This window comes from Marmota marmota, unplaced genomic scaffold (genome assembly GCF_001458135.2).
Source record: "Marmota marmota marmota unplaced genomic scaffold, marMar, whole genome shotgun sequence".
NCBI lineage: Eukaryota > Metazoa > Chordata > Mammalia > Rodentia > Sciuridae > Marmota > Marmota marmota.
Window position 1 is genome coordinate 20,740,063 of NW_025999842.1, and position 27,818 is coordinate 20,767,880.

A 27,818-nucleotide genomic window follows, 5' to 3' on the forward strand; every position below is an offset into this window, starting at 1 on the left:
TGTGATCACTAGGTTTCTTGGGCTCTAGGATGATTATTCTTGAAAAATATGAATATGTCTTCTATTTATTTGGTATTTTCCAAGTGCCTTAAATATTAGTACTGGATAGAACCGTTAGCAAATCTTAATGAACTGTGACAAACTATTTTTTACAGTTTAGGCTGAGAAGATTATGGGTGTATACTTTTTATGTACTTTGCTTTATAAATTTAGATAAAAGGGAAAAATAATATTCAAAAAAGAAAAAAGTACACACTATTAAAGGGAAAGAAGATATTTAAGTTTCTGTGAGATACTAATTCACTGTTGGGAATACAGTTGGCATTTTGTTTTTAAAATTATTTTTCCATTCTGTGTCATTTTAGGCAATACTTTTTTAAGTAAAAAAGGTAAACTATGTGACAGTGAAGAAACAGTAAGTCTATTTATACTTTTATATTTAAGCTCATTTTTAAATTAACAATCCTATTTAATCACCAACATGTAGAATGCTGATGATCACTTAGGACACCAAGAGTAATTAGGAAAAGAAAAAAGAAACAAAGATGTAACAGTGCAAATTCAAAGTAGTATCACAAACACATTTTATGCTCATCAAAACATAAGAGTTTAAAAACCTTTAGTGTCTTCTTCTAAATCACAACAGACTTACTTGAGATTAAGGCCTTTTATCAGGAACACTGTAAGTATAGAATGCTGGGAGAAACTAAGGAATAACAGAGAATAAGAAAGGTCTCAAAGGAAAGGGACCAAGAGCAAAGATAATTTTTTTTTTCAAGATATTTGCCATCTGTGCTTCTCCAAAAGATGCCAGGCAGCTCCCCAGCCTGAGGGTTAGAGAAGCTCTTCTCACAAGCCCTGGAAAATATCCCATCAGGTTTCCTCCCTCAAAGTAGCAGATGGGATTCTGTGATTGTCATGGGGTTATTTGGAAATGGAAGGCCATGAGGTTGGTGGTGTTCACTGTTACTCAGTTAACCTTTCCTTTCTTTCATTTTTCCTTTAATGAACTCTTTAATTTTACATGCTGGGTCCCCTACCAGTACTATTTATAACTGGCTTGTTCTTTTTATTTAGTTTTAAATTTCTCTCTTTAAAAAAAAAAATCTCGTTTATTTTCTCAATCTCATGTTTGAGAAATGTATTTGTTCAGTTTGCAATCAAAAAATTTGTAGTTTTGCCCTAAACATTACAAAATTCAAGCATTAAGTATGTCACATTATTAAAAATGTAATATACATGGGCATAGCAAAGAATCAATATATTTTTAGAGAAAGCAGTACTGTCAAATTGGAAATTTATTGATACATAAAAATCATGTTGCTCTGATACTCTTCTAAATTTGGAATTTTTCTGTTTTACATTAACACATGAAATCCATTCCTTTAGTCAATAAAATAAGTCTTTATTGGAAAATAAGAATTTCACAGCTTTTCAAATTGTATATTTGATATATAACTATAATCCCACGTTTGATATATAAGTATAATCTCATGTTTCTGTCTAGTCATAAGACCAGTAACAGATAAAAACTATTGAAAATTTTGGAGACATAAATATACTTGGGGCATATTTTGCTTTCTTTCCAAATTATTATTACTATAGCAATCATACTCTGAAAAATATGTCCAAAGAAGATTTTCTCTGGCTTTGAAAGCTTTTTATTTCTATTACTGTTTTAAAATAGGTTGCTTTCTAAAAGTTTTCTGAACATATCAAAGTCCTGATTTGCCATGATGACAAATACTTTCTACTCTAGACTTGGGCTTTCAGTGCCAACATCATTAAGAGATTCTTTTTAAATGTTCTTTTCCCTCAGGATTTTCACTTATATCTAATTAGACTACTAACTCCAAGCCATATAATCCCTGTTGCCAAAACTGCTAAATGCTTCAATAAGTAGGAGGAGGGCATCAATGGAGCCAGACAGATGTAATGTCACTGGTTAACAATAGAGGTGTGAAGCAGCTGCCTTCATTATGAAGCTTATTAATGCATGGTGTTGAAAAAAACTTGGCAAGGGTTCTTTCAGAATACCTAGCCTTTTCAAAATAGCATCAGATCCTTTAAAATGTAAAATATATGTCTCCAATAAAGAATGCTGAAATAATTATTTTTTCAGGTAATTAATATCTGCTTTTAATACCTATGATTCTAGGTATAAATTTTAAAAGCAACTTCCATTCTTTATTTTTTAAAAGCATATATGCTTAGAATTGAGTCACAGATAAGATATATCAAGGAGAAAAAGAAGGGTAGGCATAGGAGAAAAAATTCTAACATGTATCTTTCTATATGACACAAAATACCTTCATTTTATTATAATTCAACCTCATTATCTGTATGTTAACACTTACCATGAAGGGTTGTTTGATGCTTATAAATAATGTATATAAAATTTCTGGAACATGACAGGTGCTCAATAAAAATTATTTTTTAATGGATGTTTTGGAAAGACAAGATTTAACTAAGTGGGTTACAACTGTAGAATGCAATTAATAAAGAGAAAGAAAAGAAATAGCCCCAGTATGATCTTTGGCCTTATACCTAGAATAGAATATCTTACTATCACTTAAAGATAATGGTATCAAAAAATGCAAGACAGAAAGAGTTTAACTTCAAGGAAAGAAAAGTGAAAACAGAAGCCTCAAAAGAGGTTTTACAAGAGAAAAAAATGTATTAGCCGAAGTCTATTCATTTTCAATGTTGGCTGGAATAAAGATTTTCATATAATAAAGTAACAATCAGCCAGAATTAGTACCCGAAAGTACAACAACTTGCCAAAAAGAAAAAAAAGTTCATAATATTCTGGAGAATAAAAAAGATTCCTAAGTACCTAGAGGGCCAAGAGAATAAACCATGCAAAGACCAAGAAGGTCCAATATGGATCTATGCCTTCTTTGGTCTTCAGAGAAATGAATCTCATAACAATGGGGCTAACACAATTTCCTTTTTGGTTCTTTAGCAGGTTTCAATAAATTTATTCCAACCTTTTTAAAATACATTTTTGGCCTATATTCATCAATTGAAATATTAAGTTCTCTGAGAATCAGATAGAACCACCCATCAACTGTGAAAAAGTCACACTTTTTGTTATTTGTGTTCAAGACACAAAGAGGCCTCTATTCAAATGACTCATTATTTTAATTTTGGTTATACTGCCTCAAAGCCTTTGTTGTTCAGACTAAAAGGGCTCTACTCACACATCTTCTATCATTCGAGTAGCTCACTTTGGGCCATTCAGATTTTCTTCTTGAGGTCTATTTAATGTGAGACTAACAGAAATATATATATAGTAAATCTACTCTGTAAAGAGAAGATTAACATGAAGGACAGAATACTACACCTTGCTTTGTTTTTAGATATTCTTTTTAAATTATGAGCAACATTATACTGCAATTCTTAGAGCATCACAGTGAGCTGATGACAGGAGTCATCAGCAATACACAAGTGCCTTCCATGGTTTATCACCATGACTCAGTTTTTCTATGTATTAGTATATAGAAACACACACACATACAAACACACATTTATATAGGAAGCTTGTCAATAATATTAACTGTTCTATACCCTAACCTCAGAAAGTGACTTACACAGTGAAGATATGAAATAATATTTTTTTATGAATCATTATACTGTTTGTGGGTAAGAGGGTGGCTAAGATATTTAATATGAAAAAATGGAAATAACATATAAAGAATAAATCAGCTTCAACATACTCTTAAGTAATTTCTTTAGAAAAATCGCTTTTTGCTAAGAACTTGATTATTAAATCCTTATATCTGGAAGAATTCAGTTTTATCTGTAAACTCAGACTCTACCTGTTGCTGTCACCTCTGACTGGTCAATAGCATGATATTAATATAATACCACTCTGGAAACTACTAGATTGATTCCACCCATCCTACTGATAGAGGAAAAAACATAGCATCAAAAAATGCAAGACAGAAAGAGAAGACTTCAAGGAAAGAAAAGTGAAAACAGAAGCCTCAAAAGAGGTTTTATAAGAGAAAAAAATGTATATGATGAGGTATGAATGGATCTACATGGAATTTTTACCAAACCTGTCTATGTACTTTCTGCTATGGAATGCTTAAAAATAGAAGCTTGCAGTGCCCAAAACACTGAAAGAAAGTATATGATAAGGTGACCTGGTTAAATCCTTTCTTTAATTTTTGAAAGAAAAGGTAGCATCTGATAAATATTATAAAGTTAAAATAATTATATCTCTACTTAAAAAGAAGTTGTGTGTTTAATATAGAAAAGACAAAAAATAAATGCTGAAAAAAATGCAGAAAAGGGAAACTCTTACACATTGTTGGTTATAATATAAATTAGCATAGCCATTATTGAAAAAACAGTAAGCATAGTCCTCAAAAAACTTAAAACAGAATTACCAAATGATCCAGCAATTCCACTACCATGTGTATACCTAAAGATGATGAAATCATTATACCAAGAAGATTTGTCCACTCTCATGTTTTCTGTAGTACTGTTCACAACAGCCAAAATATGAAATCAACCCAGATACCCTTCAGTGGATAAATGGATAAAGAAAATGTGGTACACAATGGCATACAATGGAATTGTATACCATGGAATGCTATTCCACCATAAAAAGAATGAAATCCTGCTATTTGTAGCAACATGGATGGAACTGGAGGTCATTATATTAAGTCATACAAGCCAGACACAGAAAAATACCATCAGTTTTTACTCATTTTAGGAAACTAATCAATCTTGAAATAGAACAAGTAGAAGAGGATTCAGTAGAGACTAGTTAGGGTAGTAAAGAGGCAGAATAGAAAGAAGTTAAATAAGGTGCATCAAAAATAGAGTGAAGGGGCTGGGTTGTGGCTCAGCGGCAGAGCACTTGCCTAGCATGCTTGAGGCACTGGGTTCGATTCTCAGCACCACATATCAATAAATAAAAAAAAAGGTCCATAAACAACTAAAAATAAGAATTTAAAAAAAATCTTAAAAAATAGAGTGAAGGAATCACTTCTGTTTCTTCTTTAGCACAATAGGGTAGCAACTGGTTAAATTAATCTGTGACATATTTTAAAATAATGTAATAGTATAAAATGTGTTGAGACCTTAAGAAGTGGGACCTGATGGGAGGAGATCATGGAGTACCAGTCTTGGTGGGGATTAATGCCTGTATTATAGAAGTGGGATAGTTTTCACAGGACCTGGTAAGTTATTTTAAGAAAAGGTGTCTATAATGTGTGGTCATTCCATGTGCTTGGTCTCTTCTACATATATCCCTCACAGGTCTTGCATATACTTCAAATATGTGCTGCATTTGCCATGTTAGTATGGAAATTTTAGTCCCAAAATCATGAGACAAAATGGCCATTATGACCAAAATGGGTTGACTTGGGTATTTGTTATAGCAATACAAAATGGACTAAGACAATATGAAATAAAAATTATATTCTCAAATCTGAGAGAGTAAATTAAAATGTACACCCAAAATCATTAACAACATTCTAAATCCATTGTCATGGCAGTTTTCTAATAGTCTTCTCACCAGAGAAATCCGATTTTTATGAATCTTTGTGTAGGAGACAACACAATCTCATCCTTAGGGAATCTAAAAAAATTCACCACATTTTTAAATACTCTCAGAAATAAACTTTTAATTTCTCAAAGACCAATGTTTTTGATAGCTGCATCATATATTTAAAATCATATTCTTTTCTACACACAGCAAAAATCTAATTTATACAGCATCAATTCATCCATCTTTCCATCCATCAACTGATTCATTAATAAACATGTTCTGATTCATTATAATATTCCAGGCCTTATGGTAGGCATAAAATCTACACAGAAGTTTCTTAGAGGGAAAGAATTGAGAAATTAAAAATCTGTGAGTGGGATATCAACGTTCATTATGAATAACAAAGCAATAGGAGAGAAAGGAAAAAAATTTAATAAGCAAACTACCAAAGAATCAGTGAATTTAGATGAGAAACACCTTAAAAATGTTATACTCGAATGGGGTTAACTTTTTTTTTTAAAAAGCATCAGTACACCTGAAGAATAAAATAATGAAAACACACACACACACACACACACACACACTTTGACTAATATGTCAACAAAGTTTAATGGCAAATTAACACACTTCAGTTCAACAAAGTAAAAAATAATAAATAGATAAATAAAGTGTATGCTATGTAGAAAGGTAGGTGGAGAAGAGTTGTAATAAAAACGTTAACTTCCATATTAAATCTATTGTTTAGCTTCTAAGCAAAAATGTAAAAATGGTCATAGGATAGTTTTTACCATATGAAACTTCTTTTTTCTTTTTGGAAAGGGACTTGGTGGGGTTGGAAGTAGGGTTTAAACAGCTCTCTTGGCATTAATTCTAAGAAGACTTAAATCATGCAGATCTTTAAGTAAAGAAACTTCAATAACATCATAGTTAAGTATTCAACAGCAACTATCCAAAAGAAGCAATAGGAAAAGTTTTGAATTCAAAGAGGCTACAATGTCAAAGGCTTGCTCAGGAAAGTCCAGCTTCTACCTTTAATTCTGGCTTAAATATTAATAATGCCCTTCCACTGATAGAAGGATCCAAGTTTGAATAATAAATTAATTATGGAATCACCTTTATTTATGGGGAAATTGGTCTAAACAGGAAACTTTGTAGTAGCCTTGTTTGACAGAAGGAAGGACTTCATGAACATTTTCTGTCAAATTTCAAGAACTGGATGGCAAAAACTCAGGACAAATTAAAAGAGAAAGTCTGAAATATACAGAAACAATACAATAATATCATGAAACTCACACTCAGAATTGACAGCAATTCTTCAATAGTGCATTCAGGTTTCAAACGGTCCTTGAACATTTTAACGGTTTGGTGCTTCAAATAGTAATAGGAGGCAATTCGGCCGTATGTGAGAGGCTCAATGCTCCGATTATCCTGTTCCAAAGGATAAAAATGACATTAGTAAAAAGTACAATGGAATTACATATCTTCATAAAACTAATAATTCATACTGCAGGCTGCTAATGCAAAAGTTTTGGTACAAATTTGGCAGTACTAGAACCAAAAGCCCTATTTTTGAAAAGCTATGCAATTAGAATATATATATATATATAACCAAGTCGTACCTCTCCAATTTCAATACAGAAGGAAAGTTCCAACTCAACCAGGGACTTTTCAATCAGATGGGACAGAAACTTGTTTACAGAATCATGGCTCACATCACCTAAATTGTAGTAGCTAGAAAACAAGCAAGGTTATTATTAGTATCAAGGTATTTTCTACCAAAAATATCACCTTAGTTTTATGATCTCTTCAGAATTTCAAAAACACAAATTACATTTACAGTAAATCAGAAAAATAAAGCAACTGTAATTATCATTCCTGATTTACAAATCAAAGGTCTCATGTGAAGCTTTGTTGACAATGATGAAAATAGTAATACATTAAAAATATATAAGATGAGGAGATAAAATCCTGCATCACATTTAAAGAGAAATTGTTTCCCATGTTATAACTAGTATTGTGTCAGTTTAATCGTGTACACCAAAATTATGCCCTGAATTTAGAAAGCTGGAAACACGAAATATATGCAAATGTATTTATATATGTAAATATATAAATCTTGTTCCCTTTTACTATATGAACTAATCTCAATAATTTTACAAAATAGAATAGTGATATGGGTGATAGTTCTTCTAGGTAATGCAGTCAGTTACTGTTCCTCTAGTGCATAAGGAACAACTGTAATCCTAACAACTAGAAGGGACATCATCAAGCTAAAAATAAAACTTTTTAAGTTGTAACATATAGAAAATACATATACACAGCTCTATATATTTTCTAAATAAAAATCCTAAGGACATACAATTCATCTGAATACTCTTCCCTACAACTCAGAGAGAGAGGTTCTTGCCAAATCACTAAGAATCTGGGCCTGGGAAATGATCCAAAAGGTGAAGGACCCATTGTCATGGCAGTTTTCTAATTCTTACTGGATGAACCCTGTACCCTAGTAGGCATGGAGAATTTATATACCCTACCTCCCCTGTCCTCATGTAAATAGAGAAGTAGAAGCAGAAAGTGGTCTTAGAACCTTAGATCAGGTTCCAATCATTAAAATCCATGACGGCAGTTTTACATCTGTATAGGACCAGAAAGTGAAAAAGGGTGCTAAGCAATCTCACATGGTAGAAGCCGAAAAGAAAACATACCTGAGGTATAGAAAATCTGAACAGATGACTATTTTGGGGATTTTGTTTTCCTTTCTCCAAAGAAACAGACTTAAAGACAGTACAGGATGAAAATTACATTGAAGTAGGTCTGAAATCATGTCAGGATATATTTCCATTACAAAGAGAAGTTAGTTCAAATGCTAAGTATTCTAAATTCAAGAATCTTCACTGAATAAGGATAAATAAGATAATAGAATTTACTTGGTAAAACAACTTTTCAGAAAAAAGGAGTAGTTACTTTTAGTCTGTGGAAAAATTATTGCTTTTCCTAAACAAATCCTCTTGTCATGGACTGAAATAAAGCAGTGTTTATCAATGAAGTACTAAACCCAGTGCTATCATTAATCTAAACAAAATGTTTAAATTATGCCCAACTAGGCATATATCAAAGTGAAACACAAACACCAGCATTAGAAAAAAGGTAGAAAATATTTCCTTTGCCCTGGAAAATCACTAAGCTGAAGTATTTAGTTTTCTGCTTCAGAGGTAAAAATAAAAATTTTGGATCTTTATAGCCTCATAAAAGAGACAGATTCTCAAAGTCATTCTAAATTATCAAAGATATTTTTTCCCTTTCTTTTTTTTCCCCCAGGAAGTGAACTTTACAGTCAAACTTTCTGCAATATAAGTGTTGACTTCATACATCACATTCTTTTGGCTCACTGAGCCTATAAATTTTCCAATACTATTTGTAGCTGTCTAGACTAATACATAGTTGATAAAGGTATTCTAAATTGAAAACACCAGTAAAAATTTGCCCAAGATAATGTATAAGTAGTACCACTTGTAGCATAAGAATCTAATTCTTCATGCAGTTAAAATTATAAAAAATAATATTATCAAAAAATAAAATTTCATTTTGTTTATAAATTTATTAAGTTATTTGAAAAAAAAACTCATGGATGATGCTGATTATTGTAATCTACCACAGATATAACTGGAATGCCAACTTTGCCATTTTATGCTTGAATAAATAAACTTGGTATGCTTACTAATAATAGTTAAACCCATTAATAATAAAAAGTTTCCTTAAAAATTATAGTTCTTTTTAATATTTATTTAATTCACTATGTTTTATTTAATGCTATTTTATTCATTGTACTTACAAAATGCATTTGGATGGGTTAATATTCTAAAGTTTGTTTAAGTCTATTAGGAGACTTTTTTCTGTTTTTTTTTTTTAAATGATCAATAATAGCTTTCACCTAGATAATACAGTTAGTGTAAACATTTAAACATAATTTGGCAAAACAAAGAAAAGCCAACTAAAATTATGTCTCTCTATAACATACTATCTGATGACCTTATTAAAATATTACTAATAATCTAGCTTATTAAAATTTAATAGTTATTTGAATAGAAAAGCATAAAAATCATTGATATTCATTTAAAAATTTTATTCCCAAATTTGCTCACCAAAATCCTAATGAATTTACAAGAAGTGGTGCAAAATTCAATTCAGGTAACTGAACTTCACTGATCTTTTCCAAATATTCTTTACTAGCATTTGAAATGAAGGCTAAGGTCACTTAAAATTTTTAAATCCTTTAAAATTAAAATGTTACATCTTAATTAGCTATATAATTTGCAATCATAGTAAAATAATAAAACTAAATTTAAATTAAATTATTTTTTAGGATACACATAGATTTTTGAGAGTTCATATATTCGGCACTTTAGAGTTCATATACTTGGACACTTTTGTGTGAGTAAAGAACGGAGTTTAGATTTATATGATCTGTATTTACAGCACAATATGGCCTTTACTTTTGTTGAATGAACTTTTCAGCTATTATACAATTTCTAGCCTGAACAAGTATAAGCATTTATCTTAAAATATTACTTATCACTCATTTCAATAATCCCTTTACCAACTTGAAAAAGCATACAACAGCTAAGTAAAAAGGTCTGTTTTCATGTTGTATTCTCCACAGTATAAAATTTATAATTTACAGGTTGTTTAAACAGAAAATTTATGCAACTGTTTAATTACAGATAAAGGATACAATGTAGTTTCATGCCCAGTGCTTTGAATCATCAAGTCATTATCTTCCCTTTGCTATAAACAGACAGCCTACCTTTTTGTCAGCATGCTATTTCATTTATTTCACAGAGAAACCCAGTTTCACAATAATTGACTTGTCAGAAGCTCTAATTTATGAGACTGAGCTCTGTAAGATTTCTGTATATTGGACTCAACCTGCACACAAGCAGGGTTGAATATTTACAATGCTGTTAACAGGTGCTGAGTTGTTTAATGATTCTAATAGCCAGAAGCGTACTGAGAAAGCCAGCGGGATCACAATTACAGGCTGTTTGAACACAACAATTACTAGTCCCCTGAGAGGTGTGAAAGTCAAAGGCAGTTTGATACTGAAAGCATCTAGCACATGGGCTAGACAGGCTAACTTCTATTAGCAGTCCATTGGGACAAAGTCATAACAAACCTCTCCCTGTCATAAAAATTTACAAAGTTCATAAAATTTAAACAATCGAAAACTAGAACAACTTTTCAAAAATTATCTTTACAAGATATTATTAAAGGACAAACAAGAACACCAGACATGAAATCTCAAAGTTATCTTTTTTCAACCTTAATACAGATGAAATTTCATCAACTGGGAATGAAAGAGATTTTATAGTAATGTAAAACATAGCAAAAGTTACACCAAACAGTTTGGATTTAATGTGAATAGTGGCAGCCATTTCCTGTTTGGTTTATGTAAACCTGGCCAGATATCTCGCTGGGAAATTTTTCATCAGTATTGAAATGCTGCTGCTATAACTGTCAGTACTGAGAAGTCATTTGTTACAGCACCATGTTTTTTTATGTTCAGATTATGCAGCAGTAATAATGACACAAATAATGAAAGTGGTTGCAGGGACAGCTGAAACTATCACAAAAATTTGCCCTAGAAATATTTAAAAGCTTTCTCAAGGGAAAAACGAAGACTAAAACTGAAAATACAAATTGAATCCAGAACTCAACTTGGAATATATTATACTTTATGAAAGCAGCACATCTGTTTATATACATTTGAACAAGCAAATGTATATATGTATGTGTGTGCACACATATTTATGCAAAATTTATATCCTTATATGTACATAGGTATGTATTTGCACACACTACACACACACATATATATATAAAATACACACACGCATAGGAATATAAACAGAAATCATGAGCAGCTGAGGAACAATGGGCAAAATCTTCACCAACAGAAGTTTTACTTTGGATGTGGTATGATGGGGGCTTTACAGTACAACTGACAGGGGCTGGAACATCAGGTCATCTTTATTTATCTATGTGTGACCATACTTTGAAAACAGCATTCCTTTTCAATGATTAAATAAACTTGTCTGTTACACATATGCAGGCAGATGAGCTTGCATATATTCTCTTCCCACCCAAGAAAGGTCAAATCTCAATTTATGTCACTGGATGATAGGGAGTATTAAGGAAAAATTAAAACTACACAGAATACAAGCCTTTCATTTGAGACACTGATGTTAGCCTTTGTAATACTTTAAGTAGATCTGAAAAATAAGTAGAAAAAATTTACCAATTTTCTCAACTCCTGTGCCTTTGTTTGCTTGCAGCTTTGTGGAAAGAAGATTTTAACATACACAGTAATGAAAAAATATAATTAAGAGGCAGTCATGAGTATGTGAAGCGAACCTTTGTGCAATACTGGTAGAAATTTAAATTACTAAAGACATTTTGAAAAACAGTATGTAGGATCCTAACAAAACTAAAAATAGATTTACTATATGATCCAACAATCCTACTACTGGTTATATACCCAAAGAAACTGCAATCAGTATATGGAACTCCCCATATTCATTGTAGCTATTATTATATCCATAATAGCAAAATTATGGAAACAATCCAAATGTTCATTGACAGATAAATGGATTAAAAAATGTGGTATATATACAATGTAATATATTCAGCCATAAAAAAGAACAAAATGCTTGCTTTTGCAACAACATGAAATGAATATAGAGGATGTTATGCTAATAGAAATAAGTCAGGGACTGAGACAAATATTGCATAACCTCACTTATATGCAGAAAACATTTTACAATGTATGCATGTACTGAAATATCTCACATTTATCCCATAAATATAGATATTATTTGTCAATTAAAATGGAGAAAAAGAAACTTAGAATTCCACATACAAAAGTTTATGGCAATTTTTTAAAAAGTCAATTAGAAAGAAAGTAGCAAAATTTGATTACAGCTTATTAGGTAAAATATGTAAATTGTTAAACTTATTTTAGGCCCAGTTTTCCATTTTTATCTCCATGTGAAGGTATACACATTAAAACTGACCATTTATGGTTTGGGAGATAGCATCAAATGAACATGATTGTCATACACTGAAAATTAGTATCATATGGTTTAAATCAAGAAACTTTTCAGCATAGCACTGGAAGAGAAGTGGACAGGGAGTGAATGATTGAGTTCTGGATCTGATAATGAGCCCAGTGACAGCAAATGTGATGGAATGCCAGTATTGCTTCTGCTACTCATGAGCTGTGTTATTGTGAGAAAGTTGCTTACTTTTCATTTACTTCAGTTCCTTCATATATAGAAGGGAGATCATACAGTACTAAATGAGTTAAGCTCTTGAAATAACATCTCAAATACAGTAGACACTCAATAATAATTGCTAGTGAGAATTATTGTTTCCTGATTTATTAATTTCATTTTATGTTTATAAATTCCTATATTTATGCTCTGCTACTATTGTTCATATAGTTTCTTTTGAGATGAATGCTTAATCATTTTATTTTTTAGGTCTTTAAAGGTCTAAATATTCCTTGGAACTGTGCTTTTGTTTGAATCCAGGAGCTTTGTTTGCTATGGAACACTTATTATTTTTTTTTTTAATAGCTCTAGTCTTTTATTTGATTTTAACTTTCACTGGAATAAATATTTTAAAGTCTCAAATAGTTAGAATTTGTTTATCATTCTTTTTATTGTCTATTTCTGGTTTTACAGATTGAACAAACCTAATCTGCAATGCTTCAAAATATAAAATATTTTGACCAATGATACAAAGTCACAAGAGGAAAATTCCACACCTCACCTTATGTGATAAGGTAACAGTCAAAATGCAGGCATACTAAACATACTGAATAACCTTACCTTCAGCAAGTATATAAAGTTTAAGACACATAAATGAATTTGTGTTTAGACTCGAATCACATTCCCAAGATATCTCATTTATGTATATGTAAATAGATATTCCGAAACCTCCCAAAATCTGAAATCCAAATATTTCTGTTCCTAAGCATTTAGCATAGGGGATATTCAATTTTGTTACATTTTGTACTGAGAATGCATTGATCTCTAAACTTTGAAATAAGTTGAGATGCTTTGTGTGGTCTTTTTTTATAGTAATTTTTTATAAATAAAATTTACATGAGTACTGCATATTCTTTTTTAGGGGTATCTCAAAATATGCATAGGCAGCTACTAAAGGGAACCAATATATATGATATGGATGATCAAGAGTAGATAAACTTTCACCTCCTGGAAATCAATTCAAGCTGCATTTATCAATGTATGACTGGACTTTTAAGACTGCCAGGGCTAGATGGGTTAGATACTGTAGGCACGAAGAAGAGTGATCACAAGAGCACCAGTGAGAGAAACCTCTTACTTAGAAGTATGTGAGTTAATGTCTCCCTCAATTGATTGTAACCCTTTGGTGGCGGTGGTAGGACATCTGATCCTCCTATGGGCAGTAGGAGGACAGGAAAAGCAGCTGCCACATGTACTAAGTACTCTAAGCAAAGTCATTACTAAATGAAGATATAACATACTGTCAATACCAAATTTCCTTAGATGTCTATCAGATATCAAGTAGGGGAGGCAATGTGAACCAAGGAATATTTGTTTATTTACATGGACTACACTGATTACAAACATGAGTAAGCAGGAGACATACAAATGCCAAAACTCAAGAAATTCCCTGGAACAGAGGCTTAGTATAATTTCCTCTCAAAATTTCATCCTTTGTCTACTGTGATGTCTCTTCCCTGAGCTCGTTGTTCTGCTCTTAATTACTACTGTTTATTACCCAAAGTATTATTACATAGAAGACAGTTTCTAACTAGAGCAACAGGAGTGATGCCTACTCCAGTTCCTTCTCTGTGGGACCCCTATTCTGAATGGTGTTTCCAACTGTGCTCTTGACTCATTTCACTCTCATGGTTGAAAAAAATGTAAACACTGGGCAATTTCCTTCTTATTATCTAATTTTAAAGAAAACTAACCTCATCTGGCTTCCAACTCTTGTATAATTCATTTAATTTCTGATCAATACTATTTAATGGTTTACAAATGAGACTAGATTAGGGATAGACTAAAAGCAGGTTAAGCAGTTGGAGAACTGCAAGGGAGAGTGAAAATTAAAATGCAAGTCTGGAGTGTGAAGTTAGGGCAAACAGATACAGTGATAATATTATCAAAAGTAATAAAGTTGGATTAGTGGAGGATTTTGATGATTTTATCATTAAGTCAGTTTTATACATGGTACATTTGAAATGACGGTGGGAAGTTCATATGGCAGTAGTCAAAAGGATGGTGAAAAAAATAAAACTGTAACTTCATCAAAAGCAGAGTGGAGCATCATATCTTAGGGTCTCTCTATTGAAGGCCTTGTAATGTTTTTTTAATTTTCTTTTTCTTACTTCAGCACATCCCTCAAATTCCACCTTTACTTCACTGCCTCTGCATGTTAAAGTTCTCATCTTATCATTAAATAACTTCCTAACTGGTATATTTTCTCCCCATTCCATTGGATTCCCTACTATAGTATCATAGGTATTGAAATAAAAACTAAATTGGTGACATCAATCCATGTTTAAGAACTTCTAATGGGTCATTCCATTAGGATTCCAATAGGATCAGATATATACAGTCAACAGATCCTTTACCCTCTGGTCTTCGCACACTTTCTTGTCAAGACAATCTCTATATTCCTTAAGGTACATCAATCTTTTTCATATTTTCTAAATACTTGACTCAATCCCTGAGACTTTTTTGCTCTGACAGTATTTTTCTGTCTGAATGCTTTCTACCTATTACTACTCCTGTTCCATACATGTGTTTTTTCATACTATACCATCAGTACTTGAAGATAGGGGATGTTATACTTATCTTTACATCTAAGCGTTTAGCATGATATTAGATAATAGCAGGGGCTAAATGAAGATATAACATACTGTCAAGAATAAAAATTATCTACCACTCCCCAATTTAAATTTTTAAAAATATTTTTAGTTGTAGATGAACACAATACCTTTATTTTGTTTAGTTGTTTTATGTGGGTGCTGGGGATTGAACCCAATGCCTCACACATGCAAGGTAAGTGCTCTATCACTGAGCCACAACCCCATCTCTAATTTTTTCACTACCATAGTTTCACACATTTCCAAAGGGCTTCAGATGTATTGACTCCCAACTAAACAGCAAACTCTTCAAAATATCTTTAAGATAATTAAAATAAGTGAAGTTATCAAAAACACATAACCAATTGATTTTTGATATAATACAATGCGATTACATCAGAATTTTTGGACAAATCTGACTTTTTTGGACAAATCCATAGACCTACAAAGTCCAAAGTTCTAACTTTTTTTGTATGTATTCAATTTTAGAGTTTATTAATTTCAAATACATCTTGTTCCAGTGTAAAACAAAAAGATAATTTCTTTTCAAAAAAGCCCTGCACTTACCTGGGGTTCATGATAAGACGTCGGAAAAAGTAAGTCCAGGTGATATAGTCCATTGCATCTTGCTTAGATGTTATTGTACCACCAGCGATCTCTGCATTTAAATGGTCAGATAGCACTCCTAATAAGCTGCATAGTGGATAAGGCATGGAAAATAAGTATGACCATTAAACAAAGTACACTTAATTTATCTCAAATAGTCTAGACTCAGATTTTACATTCTAAGATACAAATGTGTTTTGTGTAATTTATATATTTTGTGTATTGTATAATTTGTGAGTAATTCTTTCCAAATTATTTTGTGGGGATTTGGGGGACATTTACAATGTCCTTTCACCACAAAAATCACTTAGTATTATGAGCTTAGGAACTTGTATTATTAACTAGCACATAAAAATTTATGCTTGTTTTCTTTTCAAAAAGTATGTTATTTTTTATTTGAATGTGAATAAGAAGTGGGCCAGAGAGACAGAGTCTCACAAAAATACTACAATAATATGATATTTTCCTAGAATAAACTAAGTAATAATAACTTGTTGAAAGCCATTACTAGTAGTCATATTGTAGGTATGCAATAGGAGGCACTTACTGCTACAAGTCATTCTAGGGAAATAAATTACTAGATGGAAAATAAACATAGGCTGACAGGAAGTAAACTAGTAACTTTCAGAAGAAGAGTCAAGAGAGAGGGTAAGACCAGACAACAGGAAAAGCATACTTATAAAGTACTCGAGAGGGTATGGAATAAATACTGGGACAGATTAAAGGAGCGTTGGCAAGAAAGGGATGATAGGAGAGAGGCGTGAGCAAAGATTTTTTAAAAAATTTATTTGGTGAACATTAAGTGCCTGGATATATAAGAAGACATTATTATATTAGGTATTGTGGAATATACGAAGATTTTCAGATGTGGTGAAACACTTGCAAAAAAGTTCATTTTATTTTCTTATATACAACACACAAAAGGTTAAGAATGGTGCTACACCCACATAATCTCAGTGACTCAGGAGACTGAGGTAGGAGGATCACAAGTTTGAGACCAGCCTGGGCAACATAGCAAAACCTTGTCTGAAAATTAAAAAAAAAAAAAAAGGATGGGAATGTAAGTCCGTGGTATATCCCCCAGGTTCAATGCATTGAACACACACACACACACACACACACACACACACACACCAAAACAAAACAAAACAAAAAAACCCCACCACCACCAAACAACAACAACAACAAAAACCAAATAGAAGTAAGCAATGCCTAAGAAAATAAAACACTAAATAAATTATGATTCATGGGATAATAAAAATAACTTTGGCAACGAAATGAGAAAATGATCAGAAAAAAATGAATGTAAAAAATCACTAATTAATATACATTAATAAAAAAGTGGCCATTATTCTCAATTCACCAGTAGTTGAATAGAGATGGGTACAGTTATTTTGGAGAGCAACTTGGCAATATCTATTGGAATAATCACTATGATCCAGCCAATTCCACTTTTTCATGAAGACCCGATAAAGAAACATTAACCTGTGAGGTCAGAAAAGTAAAATGATTTACTCCAACATTACACACAAGAGGAAAAAGTTGGAAACTTTCTAAATACACATTAATAGAGAAATGAATAAATAAACTATGGAATATTCTACAATGGATAAAATATTAAGGGCCATATCAAGGTATGAAATTAAAAAATGTAGTTAGATTTATAGTGAAGTATACACAGAGAAACTACACAAATTATATGTCTTTAAATCAATTAATTCTCACAATGTGAACATGTATAACCAACACCAAGATCAAGCATTGGTAGTACCCCAGAAAACCATCCTGATATGTATGCTTTTACTACCTTGCTCAAAGGGATATTCTAACTTTTGTTTTTCTTATCCTATTATAGTGGCATGTGACTCTATCACAATGTTTACCAAAAAGTGATATAAGCAACTTCCTTTTTTTGGGGGGGTTGGGGCACCAAGGATTGAACTCAAGAGCATTCGACCACTGAGCCACATGCCCAGCCCTATTTTGTATTTTTTAATTCAGAGACAAGGTCTCACTGAGTTGCTTAGTGCCTTACTTTTTGCTGAGACTGGCTTTGAACTCGCAATCCTCCTCTCTCAGCCTCCAGATCCAGTGGAATTACAGGTGTGCGACCTGTACCTGGCTACAACACTCCTCTTTATCATTCCCTATTTCAAAGGGAAAACTTAAAAAAACTGTTTTTATTAGTGCATTAAACATAATTGTTGGGTTCATTTTGACATAATCATACATGCATGGAATTTAATTTGTTTAACTTTTGCTCCAGTGCGTCCTCTTTTCCTCCCCTCTTCCCTTCCCTATTTTCCTTCCTCTACTATATTGGTCTTCCTTCTATTTATTTGTTTTAATTTGTGCCTTATAGATAAAGGTGAAATTCACTGTGCTATATTCATATATGTACACAGCATAATTTGGTCAATTTCATCCTGCAGTTCCTTCCATTTCCTGTCCCTCATCCTACTGCTTAATCCCATTTTTCTATTTACACTGATCTCTCCTCTATTTTCATGGGGTTATTGTGAATTGTGCCGCTATAAACATGGATGCGACTGTGTCAGTACAGTGTATTGATTTTAGTTCTTTTGGATAAATACTGAGGACTGGGATAGCTGGGGCATATGGTGGTTCTATTTCTATTCTTTGGAGGAATCTCCATACTGTTTTCCAAAGTGGTTGATCTAATTTGCAAACCTACCATAATGTATGAGTGTACCCCCCACAACATTCTAGCAAGCATTTATTATTATTTATATTTATTATTATTATTATTCATATTTTTATTCTTGATGACTGCCATTCTAACTGGATTCAGATGGAATCTCAATGTAGTTTTGATTTGCATTTCCCTGGTTGTCAGGGATATTGATCATTTTTTTCATATATTTGTTGGCCATTTGTATTTCTGCTTTTGAGAAAAGTCTGTTTAGTTTTTTTCCCAATTTATTAATTGGTTTACTTATTTATTTTTTGGTGTTAATATTTTTGAGTTATTTATATATTCTGGATATTAATCCTCCATCAGAGGAATAGCTGGCAAAGGTTTTCTCCCATTCTGTAGGCCCCTTTCTTCATACTCTCAAACAATTTCCTTTGCTATACAAAAGCTTTTTAATTCGATGCTGTCCCACTTAATGATTCATTTTATTTCTTGGGCTTAAGGAGTCTTTGTTAAGGAAGTTGGTGCCTATGCCAATGTTGACACGTTGACCTATCGTTTTCTTCTAGCACTTGCAAAGTTTCTTGTCTAATTCCTAAGTCTTGGATTTAGTTCGGGTTGACTTTTGTGCAATGTAAGAGATAGGGATCTAATATCATTCTTCTACATAAGGATATACAGTTTTCTCAAAAGGGAAAACTTTTGATTTCTTCATTAATTATTATGCTTACAGTGGATTTTTTGTAGATGCCCCATAAGATTAAGGAGATTCATTTATATGCCTGCTTGCAATGTTGTTGTTTTTTTTATTATGAATCGGTATGGAATTTTGTCAAATGCTTTTTTTAAAAACATTGATGAGATAATCATGAGGTTTTTCTCATTTTTTTTTCTGTTAATGTTAATTATACTCATCTATTTTCAAATAACAAATAATCTTCATATTTAAGAAACAAACCATATTTGGCTGTAATGTATTTTTATGTATTGCTGGTTTTGATTTACTTTTTTTTTTTTTTGGAGATACAAAAGTGTATCATGACTTTTTAAACATAATTTTGATGCATTTATATGTTTTTAAAATTTATTTATTTATTCTAATTCATTATATACGATGTCAGAATGCATTTCAATTCAAAGAACACACATAGAGCACAATTTTTCATGTTTCTGGTTATACATGAAGTAGAGTCACACCATTCGTGTCTTCATACATCTTAGGGTGATTTACTAAAATTTTGTTTAGAATTTCTACATCTGTATTCATGAGAGATACAGTTTGTTACATTCCTATTTTATAAATTTCTTATTAGGTTTTGTCATTCAAACTATTCTGGTCTGATTAAAAAAAGCTGGCAAATATGCCTATGTTTTCTAGGAGGAAGAGTTTCATTTAAACCTGATGCTATTTCTTCCTTAAATGCTATGAACAATTTATTTAAGCATCTGGGTCAGAAGATTTCTTTGTAAAAAGATCTTAAATTTAAGACTCAATTGCTTTGATAGGTAATTTGAGATTTTTATTATTGGGTCAGTTTTAATGAATGATTAAAGAGAAATTTTACCATTTGATCCAAAATTTAAAAATTATTATATAAAGTGGTTCATATTATCTTATTACCTTTTACTATCTATAGTATCATTTCATTCCTAATATTGAGATTCAATTATCAGCCTTAAGTCATCTTTTGCAAAGAACCAATTTCTGGCACTTTTTACTTTTCTCTGATCCATGTTTATTGTTAATCTATTAATTCTTGCTCTTATTTACTTATTTTATACTAGGGATTGAACCTAGAGGTCTAGAGGTGCTTAACAACTGAGCCATATTCCCCATCCCTTTATTTTATTTATTTATTTTTTTTAAATTTAGAAACAGGAGCTTGCTATGTTGCTGAGTCTGGCTTTAAACATTCGATTTTCTTTCCTCACTCTTGAGCCACTAGGATTATAGGCATGAGCCACCACACTGGGCTCTTGTCTTTATGTTGTCTTGCTTTGAGTTCAATTTGCTGATGTTCAAATTCTTGAGACAGAATCTTGATAACTAATTTTTCATTTTTTCTTTTTTAACATATACATTTTTGGTCATAATTTTTCTCTTAGCATAGTTTTAGCTGTATTCCACAACATTTAATGCTTATTTTTCAAATTAAAAAAACAAACATTATTTGCATTTAGGATTAAAAAACTCAACAACTTACAATATAAATGAAAAACATGTTTGTCCTCAATGCAGTTAGACTATACTAAAGTAAAGGAGAGTATATAGAAAAGCACTATGATAAAAGGTAGAATGTGAAAAGTGTTGTATATGAGAAAATATAAATCTGAGGAAGAAAGGGTTATTTTCAACCATGAAAATGAGGGAAGATTTTGCAGCAGGAGTAGTAGTTATTGGGCCCATAAAGAAGTATGGGATAATTCTGAAATAAATTAGCAACCTAAATTATTAATTACATACCCCTTATTTTAGATATTAACTCTATTTTTAAAACTCTCATCAAACTAATACTTTACAAAATGCTTACTATATAATAGACAATGATTCAAGCAGTATTCATTTAAACATTACAATTACACTGTGAGATAACTGGTATGGTTATAATTTTCATTTACAGATAGGCAGCCCATGGCACTGAGAAATTAAATAACTTGCTCAATATTGAGCAAACAGGTGGCCGAGCTCAGATTTCAATCCAGGTAATCTGACTCCAGAGCCAATTTGGCTGCACATGGTACTGTATTTGTTCTCTTAAAATGTTATTTATTTATTTTTAAGATTTCTTTTCTTTTCTTTTTGGTGGTGCTGGGGATTGAACCTAGAGCCTTGTGAATGTTAGGCAAGCACTCTACCAACTGAGCCATTTCCCAGCCCCTTAAAATGTTATTTTTTAAAAATAAAAATTATCATTAAGTATTATTGGGATAATTACAATGTTTCACAGTTAGTAATTCTTTTATACTACAAGTTTTACTCATTTTTAAGTAGTAAAATGTAATCAGAAAAACACTAAAACTTTCTACAAAATAAATCCATTTAAATTAATTTAAAGCAAAATTTACCTTGATTCTACTGGGAAAGGTTCATACAGAAATTTTTTGTAAAAGTCTTTTTTAATATCATGAACCAGAATTACAGCTTTGCCTTGGTCATCAAACTGAGGGCGCCCAGCCCTTCCCATCATCTGGAGCACATCTGTAAAACAAGAGATATTCTACAAAGTGGCACGGGTGGAAGAAGGTATGAATTAATGATGAGGGCATGCTTCTACAACAAAATAACAAAGGAAACAATATTTTAAGAGCACATATTCTATTTGTGATGGCTATTATTAAGTTTGCTAAGTTAATATAATTTACTCAGAAAATTTAGGACAAATTAGAAAGTTACTATGTTGTAATATTGAGTTCCCCAAAAGGTATTTGGCACTATTAAAAGATGAAAGTCTCCTTTAGTTAAATGATTAAAGACGTTGGGTAAGAAATGTTACTATTTTAATTAAACAGAAAAACATAAAACTTATATAGAAAAATCTCTTCAGTGAAGCCCTTTTATTATTTTCTACAATGAATAATGTATTTATTTAGGCCTTGTCTTTTTCCTGTCCATGGGATAAAAATTCTTTTATACTGCAGGAATCTGACATAAACAATGGCTTAAAAATGATAGAGTTTTACATGTATTCATTGAGTAGAAATGTATATTGAATATATATCCCTCTTCAAAACCAACTGAAAATGACTTTATTAAAATTTAAAATATCTTAATAGACTGCTCATGCATTCATTATAGCAATAAGTGCTTTGGTTCTGGAAGTCCCACGGAAGTTATCATTTCTGGTGAAATGGATTTAAAATTAAACACTAAATGCTTAATCAAAAAAATTTTTATCACTAATAATTTCTCATAGTACTTTATGAATTTGGAAGAATCAGTTATATTTTTAGTGCTTATTAACAAATTGGGTAAGTTAAAGTAAATAAAACAGCTCAGTGTTTTGCATTCTATTATTATTACAAATTTGCTTACTGTATGTTTAAATGTGACCAATTCTCAATAAAATCAATTAATAATCCCAGCTATTTGAGACGTTGAGGCAAGAGGGTCACAAGTTTGAGGCCAGGATGGGCAACTGAATGATATCCTGTTGTAAAATAAAACAAAAAGGAATGGGGTATTTCTCAGTGATAAAGCACTTGTCTAGCATGCTTGAGTCCATTTAAATTGTAAAGGCTAAAATAGGAGGTACAAATATTAACTCATGAAAATTTAAGTTGTTAAAGCTAAACAGGAAACTTAATGTATCTCTGTAAATTGAAAAAAATTACCTGTAATGGGAAAATCTACATAACGTCTTGTTTTTCCATCATAATATTCTGTTCCTTTAATAATTACTAAATGAGCTGGAAAGTTTACACCCCAGGCTAACGTGCTTGTAGCAATAAGAACCTAAAAATAAAAGATAATATTATATCTAAGTAACATATAACTTTTAGGTTACTTTTAAATACGTACTCATTGGAGAAAAAAAGTACCTGAACTTTACAGTTCACAAATAGTTCCTCTACTGTTTTTCGGTCCCTTTCATGGAGGCCAGCATGATGCATTCCTATTCCAAAAGCAAGTGTCAACTTCAGGTTGGAATCTCGTACTGTTCCAATTATGTTTTCCATCTGAAAATGAAAATAAAATAACAAGATGTAGGTGTATTAACTTAAAATTTTTCATTTTAAGATTTGATTTTTTATGACATTGTATGGGCATAAAATGAAGATTATGTTTACAGCTTTGATTAAAGTTCATTAAAAAGAATAGTTGGTAAGAATATATGTTCTAAATTAAATGCAGATAATGTTATCTTATTTTTATGAAACAAGGAAAAAATCTGTAGACAAATGGGATTATCCTCTTAATGATTAAAAACTATTACAAATGATACGATATTGCCTATAATACTTGTGTCTCCGTTCATCTTTTGCTATATAAAAGTCCTAGTCCTCCTTTTGGCTTAGTGTCAGAAATTTAGAAAATATATATAAAAATGACAAAAAATCAGTCATATCCCCCTAGATGTACATAAATTTTTCCAACTTTCATTTTCTTAGTAAACTTTGTGAGCTTGAACAAGTCACATGGCCTCTCTGAGCCTTAGTATCTTTATCTGTATATTAGAAATAATAATAGCAGTCTTACATATGCATTTAATTTTCCTCAAGGCTGTGTATTAACAGATCCTCTTAGCCCAATATAAATATTCTGTAATAGGTATGAATATGAATATGTTTTAAGGACATTCATGATTATTCAAAATTGATTTTATAGAGAAGCATATAAACATATCAGTATCTCCATGTTACTTTACTCTTAAAAACTCTAAATATCAGTAGATATTAAACTGGGATATTTTTTCTTACTCTGTATTTGTTTGATCAATAGTGTAGTTAAACACTTTTCATATTCACAGATTTTTTCTTTTGTAAATGACTTTTTCATATTAAGTGGATATAATAGCTTATTTCTTATTACTTGTGATAGTGTACGTGCATTCTGTCTCCATTATATAAATATCTTTATCCAGCTCTTTCCATACTTCATTTTACTTACATGTATTTTTAACTTTATGGACATGAAGTTTTAAATTATTCCCTTATATCTTATTGCTTAGAAAAGTTTTCCTCAAAAACATACAATAATATTCATCTGTTAGTTGTTCAACTTGTTATAATTTAATTTTTAAGTTTAAATAATTACTTGTAACTTCTTTTTATATAGAAATTATAGTGAAAAACCAGTTTATTTTTCCTAATAATTAATCAATTATACTAGAAACATTGGTTATATAATTCCTTATCTATTATAAATAGTAACTTTACTATATTGAAATTTTTTTCATATTCTACTTTTTAAAAATATTTTTAGACAGATTTTATTTCCAGCCTCAATTTAACTCACTAAATTGTAATATGTCTAAATGGTTTTTGAAACTCATATTCTATAAATACCTTTGAATATTCTATCACTTTTCATTATATATGGAAAATACTCAATGCAAATACAAGTGGAATGACTGGCAACAAGACGCTAATCATCATCATCTTCTTTTGCTTCTTATTATTTTATAAAACTTATTCCTTGTAAAGAACTAAGTAGATTTGTTTAATGACAGATCTCAACTTGTCCTTAAAGCAGAGAATGACCTAAGGTGCAACACAGGAAGTTCTTTCTGGGCAACTCCATGAGGGGAGTAATGCAGAGAACAAGTAATCTGAAAAAATACGAGAATTTAAAAGAAGGAGAAATTTCAGTTATTTCTACAGATTTATCATCACATCGCAACAGTATTCAATAGTAGAGAAGAACATGGAAATAAGTGCATGGATAGTTTTTATACACGTGAAATAGAAGTATGAAAAACTAACATTCAGATCTCATTTCTATTTCCTCTTCTATTGACCTCCTCTCATTTAATTTTCTGGCTATGCATAAATCATTAAGTAGTTCAAAATCTTCAATTAGAAAAACTTCAATTGGCTATTTCATTTTGGTAAAAATGCATAAGATCAAATTGCCATATAGAAATTATAGTGAAAAACCAGGCATTTTTTCCTAATGATTAATCAATTATACTAGAAACATTGGCTTTACTTCAACTGTTTTTGTCCTTATTTTATTTTCAATAATCAAAAAGAAACTTAAAAAGCATATTTATGTATAAACAAGCTGTTTTACACCAATAATCCATAAAACAGGAAGGTTAGCTTAATAATGAGTATATAAAAAGTACTGCACCAAATAAGTGATATTTTAATGACATCTACATCAGAAATGTTATGTTACTTATCAACTTTCACTGAGTTAAATGCAGTATCAGCAGTTTATTATTTCATAATACACTGTGGTCACCTGATATTTCCACATTATTTACTTTATGAACCTCTAAACAGGAATATGGAGATATATTAACATAAATAAACTTTACTTTAAAATTAGCATATGTAAGCTGTCTTCAAGTGTATACTATAAAGAAAGGTGCTCGTTTTGTAAATTATGTTAGCCATTCTCAAGAAAGTGCTTATTACCCATTTTCTTTTTGTTCATTGCATAAAGTATCTTCAATTTACACTGTCAGGAATTATTCACTGATGTTCTTGTGCTAAAAATTACTTCCATGGATTTTTTTTTCAGCTTTATAACTCAAGTAGCTACATATAACTTGTGTATTTAATAGTGCCCCATGGCAATGCCAATCATACCTAAAAGATAATGTATCATTTTTCAAAGAAAAGTGAAAGGATCCTACGGCAGGAGGTCTGGAGAAGCATTAATAACATCCTGTCTTTGCATCAGGGAAGGCTAGCTATTTCTCATTCTTTCCACGCCCACTCTCACATAAATCAATACAGTAAAAAGAAATATTTGTCTATTTGAATGGCAAAGACTTAAAATGCTCATGAGGACAATCACAAAAAAATACTTCATTTGTTATTAGATGGTTTCTGTGGATAAATTATGAATTATCGGAATAAAAAAGCAAAATTTATTGTTGTTACTCAATTATTAAGCATAAAATGAGTAAGACACCCTACATAAATTTGAAAATATAATTTCTTGGATCAAATCACACATTTTACTGTACTTAAAACTATTTCTGTAGTTCAAACTAAATTTCTTCTTGATCAAAACATCATAATACAACCAAAAATTTTTAGGAAAATTTTCAGACAATGAAAGCTTAAAATATGATAATAGATGTCATTTATGAGCACTTACAATGTGTCTGGCATTGTGTTTATCTCTTTACAAAGATTATCTCATTTAATCCTTTATATAAGGTAATATAGTTCTAACATAACATCTAATTAATTTGTACAACTCTGTATGATTCACATTAAAAGTCTCAGTGATTTTGAATATTAATACAGTAGCCTTTCTCAATCCTGATTGAATAACAAAATTAAGACCTATAGTGGGCTGGGTATGTGGCTCAAGCAGTACCACGCTCGCTTGGCATGCGCGGGGCGCTGGGTTCGATCCTTAGCACCACATAAAAATAAAAAAAAATAAAGACCTGTGTCCACCGAAAACTGAAAAACAAATATTAAAAAAAAGGCCTATAAAAATGTTTGGGTTACCATCTCAACTTTTCCAAGAATAGCTAGTACCATACTAGATGGGTAGGAGACAAGTTTATTTATTACAAAAAAATGGATGCCTGAGGGCATTAAGGCTTAATTCTTGTTAAGAAGGGCTGTACAGAATTAGTAATAATCATAATAAAAAACTTCAATAGAGAACTTTTTATTCCTGTTAATTTCTGTTAAACATTTATTATAATGTGTAGGTATTTTCATAATAAACAGCCTTTGCAATATGTCTAACCACCTAATAGTTAAATAAAAATTTACTCAAAATTATACATAAAAGAAAAACATCTATGTTGCTCAAAGTAGTGGTCTTTCTTTTTTTTAGGGCAACAGGGGAATAGGCACATATGTAAACTGTTGAACCACTTACTTTAACTTAATAGAATTTTTTTATATTTTAAATTTATTATACTCAAAAAACTTTTATAGAAAGATAGGATTCCATTTAAGTAGACACATTACTCTGTGCCTGAAATACATTCCAGTCAGAATATAATTCAGTGAGCTGATGACAACACTGGCTCCAAAAGAAAGGAGGAGACCAGATTGGACAAGAATGAGCTAACAGATTGTGGAGCCCAATTCTGTCCCTTTGAGTGTGATATATTGTTTCAAGATGATAAAAACCCATACTTTCTCAAAGCATATCTGTTATGCTGGTTTTCCCATTTTCACAGAATCCTCATTATCAGAACTCTGTACTCTTTTCAAAGCATGTCAGACTCAGACCATATGCCACTGAAAAATGTTTATCAATTGTTTTAAATATGTCACATCTGGTACAGATGTTAAATTAAAACATTTCCTTGTAATTATTAATTTCTGATAATATACTTCTGCATGATAAACCCCATAGACAGAATCGAGAAATAACAATGAAAGATACACTAGACCATTCTATTGATCTACTAATAGAAAAGAATTAAAGAAATACAATAAATTAAAAATAAGTTTCCAAACATTACCAATACTCCAAAATTATT

General features: G+C 31.1%; 1 protein-coding gene across 7 annotated transcripts in view; it reads right to left on the reverse strand.

The window, feature by feature from the left end:
- Positions 1–27,818, reverse strand: part of Ascc3 (activating signal cointegrator 1 complex subunit 3) — a 355,403-nt gene that overhangs the window by 68,381 nt on the left and 259,204 nt on the right. For all 7 annotated transcript variants that reach the window (XM_048814551.1, XM_048814518.1, XM_015499653.2 and 4 more), the window contains 6 exons: positions 23,227–23,364; positions 23,020–23,140; positions 21,754–21,886; positions 15,993–16,118; positions 7,126–7,237; positions 6,800–6,934 (listed from right to left, as the gene is read on the reverse strand). In XM_048814551.1, the coding sequence (XP_048670508.1) occupies positions 6,800–6,934; positions 7,126–7,237; positions 15,993–16,118; positions 21,754–21,886; positions 23,020–23,140; positions 23,227–23,364 (765 nt within the window). The remainder of the gene's footprint in view (positions 1–6,799; positions 6,935–7,125; positions 7,238–15,992; positions 16,119–21,753; positions 21,887–23,019; positions 23,141–23,226; positions 23,365–27,818) is intronic.